This window comes from Sminthopsis crassicaudata, chromosome 4 (genome assembly GCF_048593235.1).
Source record: "Sminthopsis crassicaudata isolate SCR6 chromosome 4, ASM4859323v1, whole genome shotgun sequence".
Lineage (NCBI taxonomy): Eukaryota > Metazoa > Chordata > Mammalia > Dasyuromorphia > Dasyuridae > Sminthopsis > Sminthopsis crassicaudata.
The window spans coordinates 271,192,489-271,212,111 of NC_133620.1; the positions used below are offsets into that span (position 1 = coordinate 271,192,489).

At 34.4% G+C, this 19,623-nt stretch overlaps 1 protein-coding gene across 1 annotated transcript in view; it reads right to left on the reverse strand.

Annotated features, from left to right (window-relative positions):
• Nucleotides 1-4,218: 4,218 nt before the first annotated feature.
• Nucleotides 4,219-19,623, reverse strand: part of MEP1A (meprin A subunit alpha) — a 36,573-nt gene continuing 21,168 nt past the window's right edge. The window contains exons 10-14 of the mRNA XM_074310727.1: nucleotides 17,089-17,304; nucleotides 12,637-13,110; nucleotides 10,663-10,836; nucleotides 7,427-7,709; nucleotides 4,219-4,978 (exon numbers count right to left, since the gene is read on the reverse strand). Of these exons, the coding sequence (XP_074166828.1) occupies nucleotides 4,822-4,978; nucleotides 7,427-7,709; nucleotides 10,663-10,836; nucleotides 12,637-13,110; nucleotides 17,089-17,304 (1,304 nt within the window). The 3' untranslated portion in view covers nucleotides 4,219-4,821. The remainder of the gene's footprint in view (nucleotides 4,979-7,426; nucleotides 7,710-10,662; nucleotides 10,837-12,636; nucleotides 13,111-17,088; nucleotides 17,305-19,623) is intronic.

The following is a 19,623-nucleotide window of genomic DNA, read 5'->3' on the forward strand; positions in this document are numbered from 1 at the left end:
GAAGTAAGGGGGAGGGAATAGGATAAGGTGGGGTATAGAGAGGTGTGTAAATTAATGGGAAAAAGATGAGGTACATGGATTAATGGGACTGGGATAAAGAGAAAGAGGGGAATAGTGAGAGGAGAAGATGGGGGAGGGACCCATGTGTAGGGAGAGTAAGAAATAGCAAGGCAAGCCAAGGAACATACCTAAAATAGAGGATTTAGGGATAGAAAATAAGAGATATACACAAAAACAATGGCAACAAGGATCAGAAGTAGAAAAAATTAGGGCTAATAATCAGTGATCTCAAAGACAAACTTAAGGATTCAATCAAGAGAGAAATCTACATTGTATCTCAACCATCTTAATATCTATATGAATGAATACTTATGTGTACATATATGTATATTTAGATATGTACATATAGATATATATATTTGTATGTTAATGTGTGTAGGTGTAAATATATATATATATACATATATATGAATAATGTGGGTATCAGTGCATATATATATACATACATACATATATACATACATATATATACATACATATACACACATATATACATACATATATACATACATATACATACATATATACATATATATATATATACATATATATATATATACATATATATATATATATATATATATATATATATATATATATATATATATATATATATATATATATATATATATATATATATATATATATATATATATATATATATATATATATATATATATATATATATATATATAAATGTATAAATATATTGGTGCTTGGCTATGGATTGCTTGGGGGAAGTAGAGGAGGCTAAAGAGGGGGAAATTTAGTGGAAAGTGCACTAGCAGTGTACAAAGGAATAGCCTACAGGGAGGCAAAGAAAAGATGAAGAGTCATGAATATAATGTCTTCTATTAGTATATGTCCTATCTTGAAATGGAAGTTTATTGTTGCATATTTTGAATCCTCCCTAATGTTCTGTTGGGCACATGACAATGTTTTGTTTTATTTTATTTTATTTGTTTTTCTATCTTTTTTCTATTTTTCTATTTTTTATTTAGTTTTAAATAAACATTTAAAAAAGAAAAAAACAGTAGAATGAAAGAAAAATTAACTCTACTCAAATGATTATGACATCTTAGTCATAAGTTAGGAACAAGTGGAAAATAATTGACAGGGTTAAAAACTACAAATAGTTATTGTTTTCATCATGCTGAATTAGGATTTTCAATAGATTGTAAATTGTTACCTCTCAATTTGAACTTTGGAGTTATTCCCATAGAAACACATTCGTAGAACATTTTATTGTAGGTCAGAATCCAGTTACACTTAGGTGTAACTATATCTAATGTACTAACTTGAAAGATAAAAACAAAAAATTCCTAACTAAATAGAATATCAAGATTCCCATTAAGAGATAATAATAATGCCAACAAACATTAAGTCCATATTTTAACAGACTTAGAATAAGAACTAATAATTTGGGTCATATATATATGTATATTATATATATATATATATATATATACATATACATATATATATATGTACATGTATATGTATATTTACGTATATATGTATATATATATGTGTGTGTATATATATATATGTGTGTGTATGTATATATATATATATATATATAAAATCATCATCACTTATATCCTGCCTAACAGGCTTCACTGACACAATGTTGGGTGACATGAAGCTATAGGGGGCACTTAGTGTCACAGGAGTAATGATATAAATGAGGAATTAATTGAACAACATCACAATGGGGTTTCAAGATTCTCTAGTGCTATTTGGTTATAAGATGTTATAATTAATATAATATTTGTAACATTACTGAAAAAGCACATTGGTTAGTATAATTTATGGTATAATATGAAATGTATACCCCTAGATAAAATGTTGCTTAAAGGCTATCTGAAGAATTTGATAGATCATTAAATCTGAAGTCATTGTGTATCAATTCTATGATTGATAGGAACAAAGTAAAAAAAAAAAAAAAAAAAAAAACTAATACTACTCAGTTTGTCAACCAAAACATAATTCTATGTTGTTGAATCTGTCAGGTCATTTCTGGTTTTCAGAAAGAAGATAAATAATTCACTAAGGTTTTCTGACAAGAGGACAAGAGGCTCTAAATAGCATTTCCTGAGTACTCCAGTCCTCATTAATGTTTGTTATCTCTAAATTTTTGCAATTCATACAATCTATGTTATTATTTTAATGCAAAAGGACTAGACTATTGTGATCACTTCTGTGCTACATTTTAGAACACCAATAAGTTGAAGAGCATCCAGAAGAGGGGAACCAAAAGGATTGATTGAAATACAAATCAAGGCAGGTGTTCACATGGAGGTTGGAAGAAGCAATACAAGGACACTCTCAAGGTATCTCTGAAAAACTTTGGATCATTGGTGAGACATGGGAGATCCTGGCACAGGAAAACCAACTTGACATGTATGCATGAAAGAAGATGCTGTGCTCTATGAGCAAAGCAGAATTTCAGTAACTCAAAAGAAACATGAAATGCAGAATTTTAGAAAGGTTTCTATTCCAAATGTTCATGTGGACTATTTGTGCTTGGTCTGTGGTAGAGTCTCCTAAGCTTGTATTGATCGGTTCAACCATAGTTGGACATACTGCACATTGACCCCAACATTGCAATGTCATTTTGATTCTCTGAGTACGAAGGACAACAACCAACACCTTATTGCCCAAGTCCAAGGCCTAAGACAATTAGTAGGGTGTATACTTACCCAGTCTTATTTTCTCAACACTTCTTTCCCTCCTCCTTCCTTCTGATTAGAAAGAGTAAGAGGGGAACATTGAAGAGCTTTTTGGAGGACAGCCATCTCACCATTTCCCACTCAGCTATAACTTTCTGGACTTTAGTATATCCTGCACCAAATACCATTCCTCCTTCCTCTCCTTCTTACCCCCACTTTCAGCTTTATGTTTTCCCTCATTAGATTGTAAATTTCTTGAGACCAAAGATTATTATTTTTCTTTTCTTTGTATCCCCTGTGCCTGGAATGTTGGTTGTTGTCTGTTCTTAATTGTGGTGATAATTATTCAGTCATTTCAATTATAATCAAATCTTCATGACTCCATTTTGGGTTTTGTTGGCAAAAATATTAGAACATTTTGTTACATTGTCTCCACTTCATTTTACAAATGAGGAACCAAGGCAAATAGAGTTGTTATTTCCTCAGAATCACATATCTAGTAAGAGTCTGAGGCCAAATTTGAACTCAGGAATATAAGTCTTCTTGATTCCACTGTGCCACCCAGTTGTCTCAAGAGCATGGTAAATGCTCCTAATAAAAATTAATTAATTGGACCATATTTAATTTCATAGTGTTTGCCAGCAACAGAAGCTCTTGAAAGATCATGTTGTTCAACCTTACTAACAATTTTCTAAGACTATAAGGCTAAAAATATAAACTAATTAATCTAATAATTTGTTCTCAGTCCTTTTCATATGTAATACTCTTCTCAGTCTTTTTTCTCATTCTTCCAGTAATAGGCCAATCCATTCCAACCATCATAGAAAACATTCTTGGAATATTGTGAAATTCTTTGACCACTTTTAGATGTGAAAGAGGAAGTAGTAAATATGGTAGAGAAAGCAGGTATTGGAGGTGGAGCTTGTAATGTATGCACATATAGATATTTGTATTAATACTGACCCTATAGAATAGAAACTGGCATTGGAATAAGGAAAGATGGATACAAAATCCACTGCTGACACACATAGGCTATGTGAGTGACCTTAATTTGCATTAATTCCCTTCATATTTATTCTACATATACATATATATATATATACATATATGCGTGTGTGTATATATATATGTGTGTGTGTGTATATATATACATATATACATATATATATATATATATATACATATATATATATATATATATATATATATATATATATATATATATATATATATATATATATATATGTTATCTTTCCAGCTCTTCTGGAAACTCTTTGAGACTAGAGATTATTTCATTCCATATGATTTTATTCAAATCCCTTAACACATACCTGAATTGGCACATAGTAGGCACTTTATAAATGGTTGGTGTCTGATAACTATGTGACCTCAATAAATTAATTACCTCTGTAAGCCTTAGTTCTCTCATCTGCAAAATGGAGACAACAGCCTACTTTACAAAGAAAAAATAAAGACAACATAAAAATTTTTAAAAATCAATAAAATTTTATTTTTGTAAATCACTTGGTACAAGGGCCCTTTAAGGAACAGGGCCAACTAAGTGGTATAGTGGATACAGTGCTGAGCCTGGAATTGGGAAAATCTAAATTCAAATTCAGTCTCAAACATTAGATTTGTGAATCTTTGTAAATCACTTAAGCTCTGTCTGCCTTAGTTTCCTCGTATGTAAATAAGGAATATAATAGTACCTATCCTGTAGAGTTGGTGTGAAAATCAAATCAGATATCAAAAGTGTTTTGTAAATCTTAAAGCACTATAGAAATGTCAGTCACTATTATTATTATTAAAGACTTTGACTATTGCTGAGAAAGACACAGGGAGATTTTAAAATTCATGGTTGAAGTCACCCGATGGAACTTCCTTTTGTAATTTGTAGTAAAAGCCTTTAGTAAGAGCCAAAGAATTTCTAAATCATTTAGTACTGTACTCAAATTAGGGAATCAACAAGCAAGAAACATGAAGGATGTTAATTTAGGAAGAAGATTGTAATAAGTGACCTAGCCTGTACTAAAAGGAGAGAAAGAGAAATTGTTACAGGGAAACTACTCCAGGGATCTTAATAGTCTGCTCACATTGATGTCCTTTTGGACATCATAGAGATGATGACAATACTCAACACAATAGTCCCAGCAACTCCTCCAATCATCATTCCCAAGATACTTCCATGAACCTGCATAGCTTGACATCGTTCTCCAGTGTAAAAGAAGGCATGTCCAGAGGCACACCTGGGGGAAAATCAGAAATAGCCAAAAATGAGAAACAGCCAAATATGTTTATAGCTTCACAGAATTGTTGAGTAGAGGATACCTTACCTGACTCTTTTTTCCACTTAGAATCTGAGGTAAGAGGAAAAAATAATCTATCAAGGACTACATAATATATTCATCACTAGACTAGACCCAGACCTTCTGAATCCTAGATCAATGCTTTCCCCACTATACTATGTGCTGCTTTGCAATGGTGCTCATGTGAAATCAGAGAAACACAATTAAACAACCTTTCAGAGAATTAAGAAAGATAATACTTCTAAACTAAGGAATGTTCAGATAAGAGTTCAAGGTAGAATCTGGCAGTAATGTGTGTGCTTGTATATTTGTGTGTGTGTGTGTGTGTGTGTGTGTGTGTGTGTATAGAATTGTATGATTTAAACATTTGTTTAATGTTGGGCAAACTTTATGGCCCAAGTTTGTTGGGCATTGACTTTATGCCTATATGATCCAAGGAATTTCTTATTAAACTCTAAGATCCTAAGGGCTCCATAGCCTTCACATGAAGATTAGTCCTTTTAGGGTATGCGTGTGAGGAGCTATACCTTGGAAATCAGCAAACACTACAAATCAGGGATTGGTTTATTATTTTGTCAATTTCTAGACTTAGAAAAGTGATAGTAAAATATTAATAATACATATTAAACCTAAGAATGTGTTGTGAGAAAAGAAATATGTATGCATTAATAGATATGCACATATATGTCTATATGTCTAAAATCTAGAGCTAGAGCTATCTAGATCTACATCTATCTTTATCTATTTATATATTTATAGATCTAGTACATTTACTCATTATGAGTCAAATCCTACTCAAAAAAGTTATGTCTGCTTATTCCCAAAGAATTTCCATAGATCTTTTTAACCTGTTCATCATGTGTTCTATTTCTACAGCTACAATTACTACCAGTTACTACTACAACTACTATTACTACTACTGCTGCTGTTCTTTCACAATAAGATTCTCACACAGACTCCCAAGCTTTCAAAGTTATTATTCTCTCAGTTCTGCATGTGATATTTTACCCAGAGTCTGAGGAAATATAACAGCCAAGAGTCCTCCACCTTGGAAAAATAATCAGAACTATAAGAAGTTCTGGAATTATATATATTTTAATATTAGTTATTAGTTACAAACTTCCAAATCTCCACTGATATACCATCACTCCCACTACCACTACCAGTCATTAACACTTATGCAAGGATCCTAGTAAAAGTAGTCCTGGGGACACACTGAAATTTGAAATTACCCTGGATATCATTTTTAATGTTAGTTTTTTTCATTAATTAAAGTGAGAGAATCAGCAGGGAAGGCAGAATATGGCCATTGAGAGAGGCTTGAGTTTCCAGCTATCAGTCTACGTGTAACTCTGGGCAACTCAATTTCCTTATCTATAAAATGTTGTACTATTTGATCTCTTGGGTCAAGTATAACTCCAGATTCTTGTTTCTTTGGAAACCATTCCAATGTTAAACGACATGAGTTCTTCACTTCATGTGGTAAGACTTCCATGACAGAGGAATCTTATTTACCTTTCTTAATATAACATTGAGTCATTTATTCTGAAAATATTTTAGTGCTATAGGAAGAGTATATAAGATGGTAGTAAAACACGGGCTTTGCTTCTAGTCCAGATAAAAGGAACCAAATTGAAATACTGATTTAATATAAATGCTATTAATAATGGTATTATTATTAGTTATGATTAGATAGTTCCAATAGACATTTAAAGCAGTTTATTTTTTGCTATCTCATTTAATACTCATAAGAGACCTAGAGGTTTCACAGCTACTTTGAAAGATTTTGAAAAGAATTTTTTGGGGGAGTCAAAGCAATGAGGGTTTAGTAACTTGCCTAGGATCACACAGCTAGTCAGTGTTAAGTGTTTGAAATCAGATTTGAAGTCCTGACTTCAAGGCTAGTGCATCCACTGCCCCATCTTGTTGCCCAGTTTTGAAAAGAGTTAATCTGGAGAGACAAATAAATGAAACCTGGTCCAAATTGAAAAGCCGGCCTAGAGGTGTTAGGAATCATTCCCTCTAGTTGATTACTATTCCCTATTAATCAAGCAGGGCACTGGAATAAGAAAAAGGAAATTTCATTCAAGTTATGGCTCTGCTAAGAGTCAGCTGTATGACCCTCCCTCCACCATTGGCTCTGCTTCCTCATCTATAAAATGAAGAAGATCATCCCCATGATCGCTAAAGACAGACAGAATATGATTCTGTAAAATTATCTTATTGCTCTGAAAATATAAATTATGAGAAGGGCTATGACATCTTTTTAAAAGTAAAAAGATTTTTTGGCTTTTTTTAAACCTACAAAATTTGTCTGGAATGCTACATGTAGTAGATGGAAGGGTGATCCCACTTTGCTCCAGGGTTCCAGAGTCCCCCAGCACCCACCTGCAGCTTGCCATTCCTTTCACATTCACACAAATGCCGTCATTCTGACAAGGATTTGGTTCACATGGGTCTCTGAAGTACTGCGGCCAGTTGTGATCCTCCAATGGGCCCGTGTTCTCTACTGATCGCTTTTGCCTCTGTAAGCTGCTAGGCTGGTCTTCTAATGTTGCTGTCTGAGAATCTTCCTGGGATGTTTGAAGCCCTTGGCTTTGGAGAATAAGACCTGAGGAGCTCTGTCTTGTGCTGGTGATGGGAACTTCAGTCTGATTAAGGTGGGTGATATCTTCAGAGAAACAAAGGAAAGAATCATGTAAGTGACTCATAGCAAAAATGGCAAACAATCGTTTTCATTCCCAAAGATGCCAGATAAACCTAAGATTTCTGTGGCAAATACATCATCTCTTCATGCACAGAACTTTCAGAGATCTGAAACAGTCACTGATGTCTAGGATTAGATGGTCTGTAGGTGAACTTCTTGTTTTCACCAAACTCAGTTCAATTTGGGGATGCTACTTCCCCAGTCTGTCTTAAATCTAGTGTCTCCCCCCATTTTCAATTTTTTTTCATTTGTGTGTGTACACACACATATATGTATATATGCATAAATGTGTATCTTGCTTTGCACATATTTATTTGTATATAGTCTCCTCCATTATATCAAGCTCCTTGAGGACACAAATTCCCTCTTCTCTCTCCTCCCCTTTTCTCTTTCCTCCCTCTCTCCTTCCCTCTCTCTTTCTCTTCCTTCTTCCTTTTTTCTCTCCCTCCTTCTCTCTCTCTTTTCTTCCCTTTTTCTTTCCCTCCCTCCTTCTCTGTTTTCCTCCTTCCCTCTCTCTCTCCCTTCCCCCCCCCCGTCTCTCTCTCTCCTTCCCTCAACTTTCCTCTTTACCTCCCTCCTTCTCTTTCTTCTTCTCTATGTCCCTATCTCCCTTTCTTACTCCCTCCCTCCCTTTCTCCCTCTTCCTTCCCGCAAGTACTTAGTACAAAGCCCAGAATGTTTTTATTGTTCAGTCATTTCAGTTAACTCTTCATGAGCCCATTTGGGACTTTCTGTGTAAAGATACTGGAGTGCTTTGCCATTTCCTCTTCCAGCTCATTTTACTGATGAGGAACTGAGACAAACAGGACTGTGTGAATTGCCCAGGGTCACACAGTTAGTTATTATCTTAGGTTGGATTTTAACTCAGGAATATGAATCTTCCTGACTTTAGATCCAGTACTCTATCTATTGTACCAACTCACTATGCTGTCTGGCACATAATAGATGCACTTGATAAATATTTATTAATTGTTTTATTGCTTCCTTCAATATTGGAAGAAGGCTTGTTGATCATCAGATTTGTTTCACATTAGATCTTTTCTCAGAGCAGAAGCCTAGCAGAGGGCAAGCCCAATAAAAATAATATGATAACAGCACTAGATGACATTGACAAGCCTGAAATAATGGAGTCACTATTTGCCTCATCCAGTATTATTCTGGACATACATCTCTACAAATGTTCTCCTCCATATGTGTACCTCGGCTACATATATTCCCCATAATTGTGCCACTGAAAATGTGTGCCCTGCCCATATATATTCCTGGGAGTTATTCCTGTCTATTTCACTTTTCCCACTGAAGTATATACCATTGTGGGACAACATATTCCAGATTTTTGGTGAAGAGGAATGTACTATTGATCTTTTTCTAAGTCAGTTCACTAATGCTTTTGCAAGGAGTTAGACTCTGATCGATTGGTAAGAGACAATCCGGCCAGGTAGTGCTTACCTATAATCTCAGCTGCCTGGGATGCTGAGGTTGATAAATCACTTCAGCTCAGAAGTTATTATGAGATATGCCAATTGGGTATTTGTGTGTTAACCTTGCCATTAATACATAAGGCCTTTGGGAATGGAAGGGCCACATGGTTGCCTTAGAAGAGAGGATTGGCTCAAACTGAATAGTGAGCAAGTTCTGGTTCCCATAATGAATAACAGGCCTGTGAATAGCCTTTGCACTTCCATTCTGAGGGAAGTGGAAAAGACATAGTCTTTATTTGTATTTTTCTTTTTAAAAAGATGGAAGGGAGAAAAAAGAAAATATGGAAGAAAGGAAGGAAGAAAACATGGAAGGAAAGATAGATGGAAGGAAGGAGGAAGGGAAAGATGGAAGAAAGGAGAAATGAAAAGAGTAAAGGAAAGAAGGAAAGGTAGAAGAAAGAAAGGAAAAATAGAAGGAAGGAAAGAAGGAAAGATACAAGAAAGGAAGGAAAGAAGGTAAATACGTTTGATGTTTTAACTTTAAGTCATCTCATTGATACCTTAAAATTAGCAAGAATTGAGTAGCAGTGCAATAGCAGGTAGATGATGCAGTGTATAGAGTACAATGCCTGGAGTGAAGAAGAATTGCATGGAATAATGAATAATGAAATGAGCAGAACCAAAAGAACATTATATACAGTATACACATACATATATATATGCATATGTAAAATTATTCTATACATACTTCTAATTATCAGTTTTTTCACTGCAGGCAGAGAGCATCTTTTTTCACAGGTTATTTTTGGTTAATTTTGGCATTTATAATGGTCAAAATAACATTCATTCAAACTCATTCTTAAAACAATATTGCTGTTACTGTATATAATGTTCTTTTGGTTCTGCTCATTTCATTATTCATTATTCCATGCAATAATTCCTCTTCTATTACTTTTTTAAAGTTTGATTTTGGTTGTTGTTGTTGTTGTTGTTGTTGTTGTTGTTGTTGTTGTTGTTGTTGTTTTTTAATACTAAATCTGTACATCTCACCTAAATCTCCCAGGGGAATGGCTTCACTGCTAATCCAGACAGAAACTTTTATGTATTCCATTCTTAACTTAGGCTGGTTTGTCCAATGATAGGCACGTTTGTTCCCCCTCCCACCTCTAGGGGCCTCCCATACTAAGAGTTAATGCAGATCTACAATAGACACATGAATGTCCTTAGTCCTATTTTAGCTCAGAACTCCCAGACTCAATGATCACTCCACTAGCCTCAGCCTCTCCAGTAACAGAAGCTACAAATCGATGCCACTGCTCTGGCTTACCTACTTTCTTAATAAATTCCTGAATAAGAATTACTGAAAACAATTTCTTCCTCCTTAATCTCTCTAAAATAACTCAGCAGTTCAAATGCCACATGGCTTTTTGCCACACAAAGAAAAAATGGTTCACAGAATTTATGATTTCTTTGAGGCGATCAAATAAGGCACATACCTTCAAAATCCACAAAAATGACAAGTGTGTCATCTTTAATGAAATTCCGCTTTTGTAGCTGCACATGAGAAATGATGGCACTCCAGCCCCAAGAGATGCTTCTGTAGCAGTTACAGGACTGCTCATATTGCCCCACGATGGACGGTCTGTCCCAAATGTTAGAATAATTTATACCTACAAAAGCAAAAGTTTTTTTTTTTAAAGCTGCTTTTAAGTAGAATACATTTTCCTCAAAGGAATCAAGCCATGGAGAAATCTGGAAAGATTCTTTGCAATGGCCAAACATCTATCCCTGGTTATTTTCCCCCCAATAAAAGGAAAGAGAGAGAGCTACATAAACTTCCTTCTTGAAGGTGACAGTCCAATTCAAGGACTCAGTACCAGCTTTCTCCAACTATAACTGATCATTAGTAATAACTTTTTTTTTTTTTTAGTGGTTCATTTCTTGGGAATTCTGTTGTTCTTAAGGTTCTTTCAGGATTTGCTATGTTGTGTTTTTGATATGGATTTTTGTTTGTTTTCCCAGATAGTCAGACTTTTAAAATGACAGAGCATTTGAATTTTAATATGTTCTTTGTAGCACCATGCTGGGACTTTTTATTAAGTTAAAACCAATAAGGAACATGCAATTAGTTCTTCATTAAGCAAAATTAATGAAAGCATTGGTTTAGATAATCTCAATGAACAGATGACTTTTTATTTTTAGCTTTGGAATATATTATATAGTATCTTAAAGACTGGAGTGATTTGGAGTTTTTATTTTTTGCTTTGTTTTTAATATTTCTGGTTTTGCTTTGGATTTGATCTACCTAATTATGTATTTGGTTTTTGTTGTTGTTTGTTTGTTTAGCCTTTTATTATAATTACATTGCACTCACTGAATGCTTAGGCACTGGATGAAGAATGTTCTGTCTTATCTGCATTCAGAATGCAACTAGAAACTGAAATTGTGTGGCAAAGAAAGGGAAAAAACAATAAGGAATCATCCATTAGAGAACAGCTTGACTCACTATGGTATTCATGAATTCAGTGGAATATTATTGTGCCTCTGATATTCTATTGTTGTTCAGTCATTTTTTCAGTCATGCCCAATTCTTGACTTCCTTTGTTTAGGCTTTTTTTTGGGGGGGTGATGAGCAGCAATACCAGAAAAGTCTGCAGGTTCCTTCTCTAGCTTGTTTTACAGATGATGAAATTGAGACAATGTGAAGTGACTTCCTCAGGGTCGCACAACTAGCAAGTGTAGGCAGGCCAGATTTGAACCCAGGAAAGTGAGTCTTCCTGACTTCATGCCTGAGCCACTGTGCCTCCTTGCTCTGCCCCACATTCTTAAATGATTATTCATTTATTAATTTTGCCTATTTTCTTTGTTAAAAAAGAGAAGGTTGAAGTTCTGTCACAGGAATGACCATGATGTTAAAATATATCACTTTTTTAAAAATAACACAGGAAGAATTCAGAGAAATATGGACAGTATATTTATGAACTGATGCATAGCAAAGAAAGTAAAAACAAAGAACACACACCATAACCACATAATAATATAAAAAGAAATCACTAAATGATAGCCAAATTCAACTGAAATTCAATGTTGAATCAGTGTCAGGGGATAGATGGTGAAACACCCACTCTTTGCAAAAAGGTGATGGATTACATGTAGGAAAGTAGCATCCAATGCCAGATGAATTACTATGCTGGTTAATTTACTTAATTTTTTTCTTTATTAAAAGAGAATTCTGGGATTGGAGAAATTGATGGAAATAAAATGGTGCTTTTTTTTAAAAGCATTAATAAAACTTAAAAAACTAATTTGCTGAAAAGAATCACAAATGGGACAGATCACTATTAAGTCTGCTGAAGAATATAGTGTCGTTATATTGTTTTTGTTGTTTTTTTTTCTCAAATAGAGAAACTCATCTCTCTATCATTCCTTTCAAAAGTTTTCAGGTTTTATGCATAAAAAAATTTACGTACTTGGAGATATATGGTCCTTAGAGGTGGTGAAGACCATGCTTGATGACATTCTCTTCTTAGGATCAGGATCATTATCAACAATTGTCATGATGGCCTGCCTATTTTCCACTGGCCATTCCAAGATAGCATCATTTTCCCCACTGTAGAGTTGAAAAGCAAGTCCAACATAGCCAGAGAGGCTGGTACCAATCCTGCCATGAGGGTATAAGGTCACCCCATAACCATATCCCTCTGAGCTGTAGAATCGAGGGCTAAAGACCATATCTCCTTTCACTGTGGTCTGAAGGAGATGAGAAAAGTTCCGAACCATCCAGACACCTCTGGGACATGGTGTTTCAGTCAGAGTGATGTCATCCAGGAAAATACCCCCAGAAGAGTTCTGGGGGTCTCCCTTTGTGCCTTGGAAAAGATAGCGGAACTTAACTTCCTCTCTGAGGGTCACATAGCCAATTTTCCAGCCATACTCAGAATCACCTGGGACAGAAACAAAGCTCTATTAAATGCCACCCAATTATATGTTTTCATTCAAATCAGTCATTTATTTATCTCAGTAATTATTTAATTATATGAGTTACTATAAGGACCCTTTAAATGGGTGGACACAGTGCAACGAGATTGAGGCCTGGAAGTAATCTCTGTGGATATTAGGACTGCCCTGTAGGTGGGATCTTGGCCATACTGAGATAGCTCTGTAATGGGTGAAGACTCTCTCGCTGATTGGCTGTGTGTGTGACCTCACAGGCCCTTTATAAGCCCACTGCAGACAGCAGTCGCACTCTTTAACCTAGCTCCCTGAGCCAAGTGGATGGATAACCCAGAGAGGTAAGGAGTTTGGTAGTGAACACGTGGGTTTTCTGACCAGGTGTTCACTAGGGAACCAACAAGTCAGGGCATCAAGTCAGGGCATTATGTGAGTAGGTATAATAAAGGCTTTTAAGATTACACATGGCTGTTATTGAACATGCTATTAAACTATAGATTCAAGAGATTGTGGCCAGAAACCTTTGAAGGCCTCAGAGGAGGCGAGCTGGGTAGAGTTGACACTGAAAAGGTCAGTGGTCAAAGGTACTCTGTTGAGCCTAGGGCAGACTAGTAATTGTAACTGACAAGAGGGCATGTTACAAGCTACCTTTTGGGGTTTGGTGCCAGGCTTTCTATCTTCCCATACTCACAATATTGAATTAATGTTTAAAATGAGCTCATTTTCAAAAAATGTGGAGTTGCTAAGTCTGTACTTAAGATTTACAGAAATGGGTACACCGCCCCCAATAGATAAACCTCATCTCCTTCCTACAAAAATATTTTGCTGCTTGAGATTCCATTGTTACACTTTCTCACATTGCTTAAATTAACAAAAATTTTCTTTAAAAATTCATATAGTGAAGGTAAAGTTAGGTCTAATGGGCTTTTCTGCCTTGGTGTCAATTAGTTATAGAAGCTTATCTTTAACTCCATTTAGGAAAATCAGTCTTTTGCTGAGAGGAGGAAAGAAAGAAAGAGAGATATTGGGACTAAAGGAATTAGAATTGTAAGAAGACTTAGAAATCATCCAGTAAGTGTTTAATGACTTATCCGAGATCATACAAGTAATAAAGAGAAGCAAGAGTTATGACTTGTTTTTCTTATTCCAAATCTTTTTGATGTACCATGGAGAATAATCCTGAGCTTAGCATTTTAGTGTGGAGTTTCCATTGGTAAAGACCCACAAAAGGGACTAGCAGGAGAGAGAACACAAAAAGTGAGATGACAGGGCATCAAAGATTAGCTTTCTTACTTTGAATCATATGTTGTCTAGGTCTGGCCCTAAATTTTGACCTATAAAGAAAGAAAAATCTCATAGAGCACACATGAAGATAAATAAACATAAATATGTTAAAGTGAAAATGTTCAATTTAATTTTAAATTTAAGTCACTTATAAATAGAATTATTTAAAATTATTTCATTTAAGCTTAAATATACCATATTTAACTGCAATGACAACTTTTCATTATCATATAGGACCTAACTTTAACTTTAAAAACACATTCATCAATGGTTAACTCTTTTGAATAAGTCTTAGGGATAAGTCGGTACATAACAAGTGCTAAATAAATGATAATTAAATCCTGTCTGTAGAGAGAGATTCTTACTTTATAGGAAAAATCCCTCCACTGATGCAAAAGGCAGCTATAAGTCTATATAGAGTGATTTATCTATAATATATAGCTAGTAAGGGTAAGAGGGGATTTGCCTTTCTATAATATATAATAATACAGGGAAATTAGAAAACATTTGATCTGACAGAAGTTAGTGCTCAATCTGAAAAGATCAATAACCTCTAGACTTTTTTGAGCTCATATTCCATTATTTTAGGCAGCTAGGTGGCAGAGTGGTAATTAGGAAGACCTGACCTCAGAATTTACTAGGTGTGGCCCTGGTCAAGTCACCTAATCCTGTTTGCCTCAGTTTCCTCAACTGTAAAAATAAATTAGAGAAGGAAGTGGCAAATTACTCCAATATATTTGCCAAGAAATCCCAAATAGGGTCACAAAGAGTCAGAAGGGACTGAATGAAAAAAACAATACATAGCTGCTGCTGAGGGTGCCTCGGTCAAAATTATATTAAAACTGCCCTAAAACGACAATTTTAAAGCTGAAAGATATAAAGTTTTTAGGGTAGAAAGAGCTGGTGGGTAATTGTTGGACTGTCCCATCATTACAGATGAAGGAAATATGTGGTTATGTTGGAGAGAAATGTTATAATTGATTATAACAGGGAAGAGGTGATGTGAACTACTTTTCCACCCTCTAATTGGTTATACATGAATACCCTTATATTCATGAAAAGGCCTCCCAGTAGGTCCCAAACCCTACTTTGTTATTAAATTTTTTTTAAGTTCCTGATAATATTTACAAGAAAAATATTCTCCTTACAGTCATAATTAAACAAGTTGTACTAGTGATGGTTTTCCTTTTAATGATTCTTCAAATCTTTTTACATTAACTTGTACAAATACAATTAAATTTGGAAAATATTTTGGAATGCCTACCATGTTCCAACATTGTGCTAGACTCTATCAACACAAAGAAACAGTCTCTGCTCTCAAGGAGCTTATATTGCAAAATAAATTTAAAAATAAAAGATGTGTATTATATCATTCCCATAACACTGTATATATTCAACTTTGTATTATAGGATATATATATCCTAGCTACTTTAAAAGAATATATATAAACTCTTTGAGAACAAAGGGTATGTCATGATCTCCTTGTGGAAAGCAACTTGACTCAGTTGAAAAAAGTACTGCATTTGGAGGCCTGTATTTAAGCTCCAATCCCAACTCTAACTTATTACATGCCTAAAAGGTCAGTCACTTAACCTCCATAGGCCTCAATTCCCTGGGTCCTGTGCTATACCTACGATTTTCCTGAACCAAGTAATCCTCAACTCTCAGACACTTATTTAACATTCCACAAAATTGTTTCATTTAAATCATTCAGTTGTCCAACACAGACAGGGATGAGATGGAATCAACAATTAAATTTTCATAAGGAAATTTTCAAACCTCAAAAATTGACAATGACTACAAATCAGGGCTTAATTTATGGTTTTGTTGATTGCTTGGACTAAAAGTTATAGAGAAAATATTAATTATTCAGATTAAACACAAAAATCTACTCTGGAGAGACTTATATGAACTGATGCTGAGTGAAATGAGCTGGACCCAGAGATCATTATACACTTCAACAACAATATTATATGATGATCAATTCTGATGGACGTGGCCCTCTTCAACAATGAGATGAACCAAATCAGTTCTAATAGAGCAGTAATGAACTGAACCAGTTACACCCAGCGAAAGAACTCTGGGAGATGACTATGAACCAATACATAGAGTTCCTAATACCCCTATTTTTGTCTGCCTGCATTTTTTATTTCCTTCACAGTCTAATTGTACACTATTTCAAAGTAGGATGCTTTTTGTACAGCAAAATAACTGTTTGGACATGTATACATACATTGTATTTAATTTATACTTTAACATATGTAAAAATGTATTCGTCAACCTGCCATCTGGAGAAGGGGGGTGGGAGGAAGGAGGGGAACAATTGGAACAAAAGGCTTGGCAATTGTCAGTGCTGTAAAATTAGCCATGCATAGATCTTGTAAATAAAAATCTATAATAAAAAAAAAAATCTACCCTGGAAAATGTCCAGGAACTGTAAAATATTTACCAATACTATGAATCTATCTCAAAAAAAAAACAAAAACATCAAAACCAATCGATCAAATCAATCACAAATATCTGATTTAAAAGTTATGCTGTGTACTTTCATTTTAAAAAAGTTTTCACATTTCTTGAATTAAGAAGAGAATACATTATCAATGAGCGAGTACTCTCTTTTTGAAAATGTTCTTCAGAGTTTCAAAAACTATGATTGCAATGGATTTGTTAATCTTTTTTAAAGTACCTTGGAATGTTTGTATCTTGACCAACTTGCGGACATTGCCAGTGCTGTCATCCCTCTTGACCCAGACAACGAGTCGGTCTAAGGGGCTTCCTGTCATCTTGTAGTAAAACTGGAGGCACTGCTGCTTCCTCTTGGGATAAAGAATCCTTGACTCCAGAAGAGCAGCTTCTTCTTTCTGCCCAAAACTGGTATTGAAGTACATGAAGTAACCTGCCTCTAAAAAAGTAAACAGAACAAGATTTTATCCCAGACAGAACCTTCTACTCTGGACTCTCTTTACATAGTTAAAGTCATAGACCAAAAAAAGGATGACAAAGCAAGATGTTCATTAGATATCATTCCAGCAGGCTATCAGGAGCAGGACAGAATTCATCAATTTGTCCCACATTCTATTTCTCTTCATTGTGAAAAAAAAAAATTCTTCATTTCTTTTATTCTCAACTTTGTGAATGAAAGAGATCCACTGTTGCTATTCTACCAAATATAAGATACAGGCAGAAGAATGGATTGCATATTTTCCCTAGTTTACAATAAAGTGCTGTGAAAGCAACAGGCTCCTTATAAATATTTGTGGGATTTGTATGGGGAAAAGAGAGAATTTTATGAGGGAAAGGTTCTTAGTAATGAGAGCTGTCTAAAAAGAGGAATAGGTTGTCTTAGGAAATAGTAGAGTCTCTTTATTGGAGGTTTTCATGCAGAAGTTGAATGATCTGTTGTCAGGAGTAAAATAAAATATATTCCTGTTCAAATGTGTATTAAACTATATAGCTTTGAGGTTCCTTCCAATTGAAGATTCTGTGAATCACAGAATGTTGCCCAATTTCTCTCTTGTTATAGGCATATCTTGTTTTATTTCACTTTCTTTATTGCAGTTTACAGATATTACATTTTTAAAAATAAATTGAAGGTTTATGACAATCATGCATGGAACAAGTCTATTTGGTGATATTTTTCAATAGTATATGCTCACATTGCATCTGTGGCACATTTTGATGATTCTCAAATTATTTCAAACTTTCCCATTATTATATCTGTTATGATGACATAAAATCAGTGATTTTAAAAAAATTATTTTCCCCACTTACATTTAAAACAAAATTTTACATTTCTTTTCAAAACGTTGAGTTCCGATTTCCTCCCTTATCCCCAGATCCATAACCCATTAAGAAAGCACATGTGAAGTTATACAAAACATTTCTATAAAAATTATATTGTGGAAGAAAACATAGCTCTCTTATCAAAAAACCTGAAAAACATTGAACTTAATAAATATCATATGTATTCTGATCACTCCACCAACCCTCCTTCCCCATTTCTCTCCCTTTCCTTAAGCCTTTTATTCCTTGAGGCACAACAATATTGATATTAGTCTAATTAGTCTAAAATTTATATTTGGCTACATTAAGTAGCCAAAAAATTACAACTCACTGAAAATTGAGATGATGGTTAGCATTTCGGTAATTGTTTTTTTTTTTTAATTAAGGTATATACATTATTTTAGATATAATAATATTTTATATTCAATAGACTGTAATATAGTATAACTATAACTTTAATATTCACTGGAAAAAGAATTAGTATGACTTGCTTTACTGCAATATTTGCTTTATTGTGGTGATCTGGAACTGAATCTAAAATATCTTCAAGACATGCCTGTATACAATATTTTATGTTTACTTCACCCCGTACATTTTATTTCTCCTCAGTGGAACATAAGAGTTTTGAAGATGGAGATGGTTTCATTTTTGCCCTTTCCTCCCATACCCAGCACAAGCCTTGACATACTATTGTGCAGTGTAAAAAAAAAAAGACTCTGGTCTCAGAGGACCTGAGTTTAAATCATAATTCTGCTACCTACTATATGTATTACTTTGGGCAAGTCATTTAATTCTGATGGAACTCAGTTTCCTTATAGGATGCCCCATAAGGTCCTTTCCAACCTATGATAATATTAAGACATCGACTCCAGTGTCAATCTTTTTTCGTCTTATATCCCACTACTTACCATACCCTTTTCTTAAGGGAATAAATTGGTTTAAGCAAAGTTTTTTGGAATCAACTTCTCTGAAGCAAATTTATTTTTCTCATTAAATTTCATTATAATGTCAGAGACTCCATGGAGGTAAAGTTTGTGGTACAAAATGCTGTGCTCTGTTAAGCATTCAAAGTCTGTCAAAACCTAGCTCTTTTCTATCTTTCCAATATTTTTACACCTTACTCTCTGAGAGATATACCTCAATCCACTAGCACTGGCCTCCTTACTGTTCCACAAACAAGATAGTCCATCTCTTAATCCCCTAGAATTTTCTCTGACAGCCTCCATTTCTGGAATGCTTTTCCTCCTTCTTTCAAACTTCTAACTTCCCTAGCTTTCTTTAGATCCCAACTAAAATCTGCAGGAAGCCTTCCCCAAACTGGCTTATATCAGAATCTTCCCTCTGTTGATTATTTCCTATTTAGCTTATATATAGCTTGCTTTGTATAAATTTGTTTGCATATTGTCTCCTCTTATTAGACTGTAAATTTTCTGAAGAT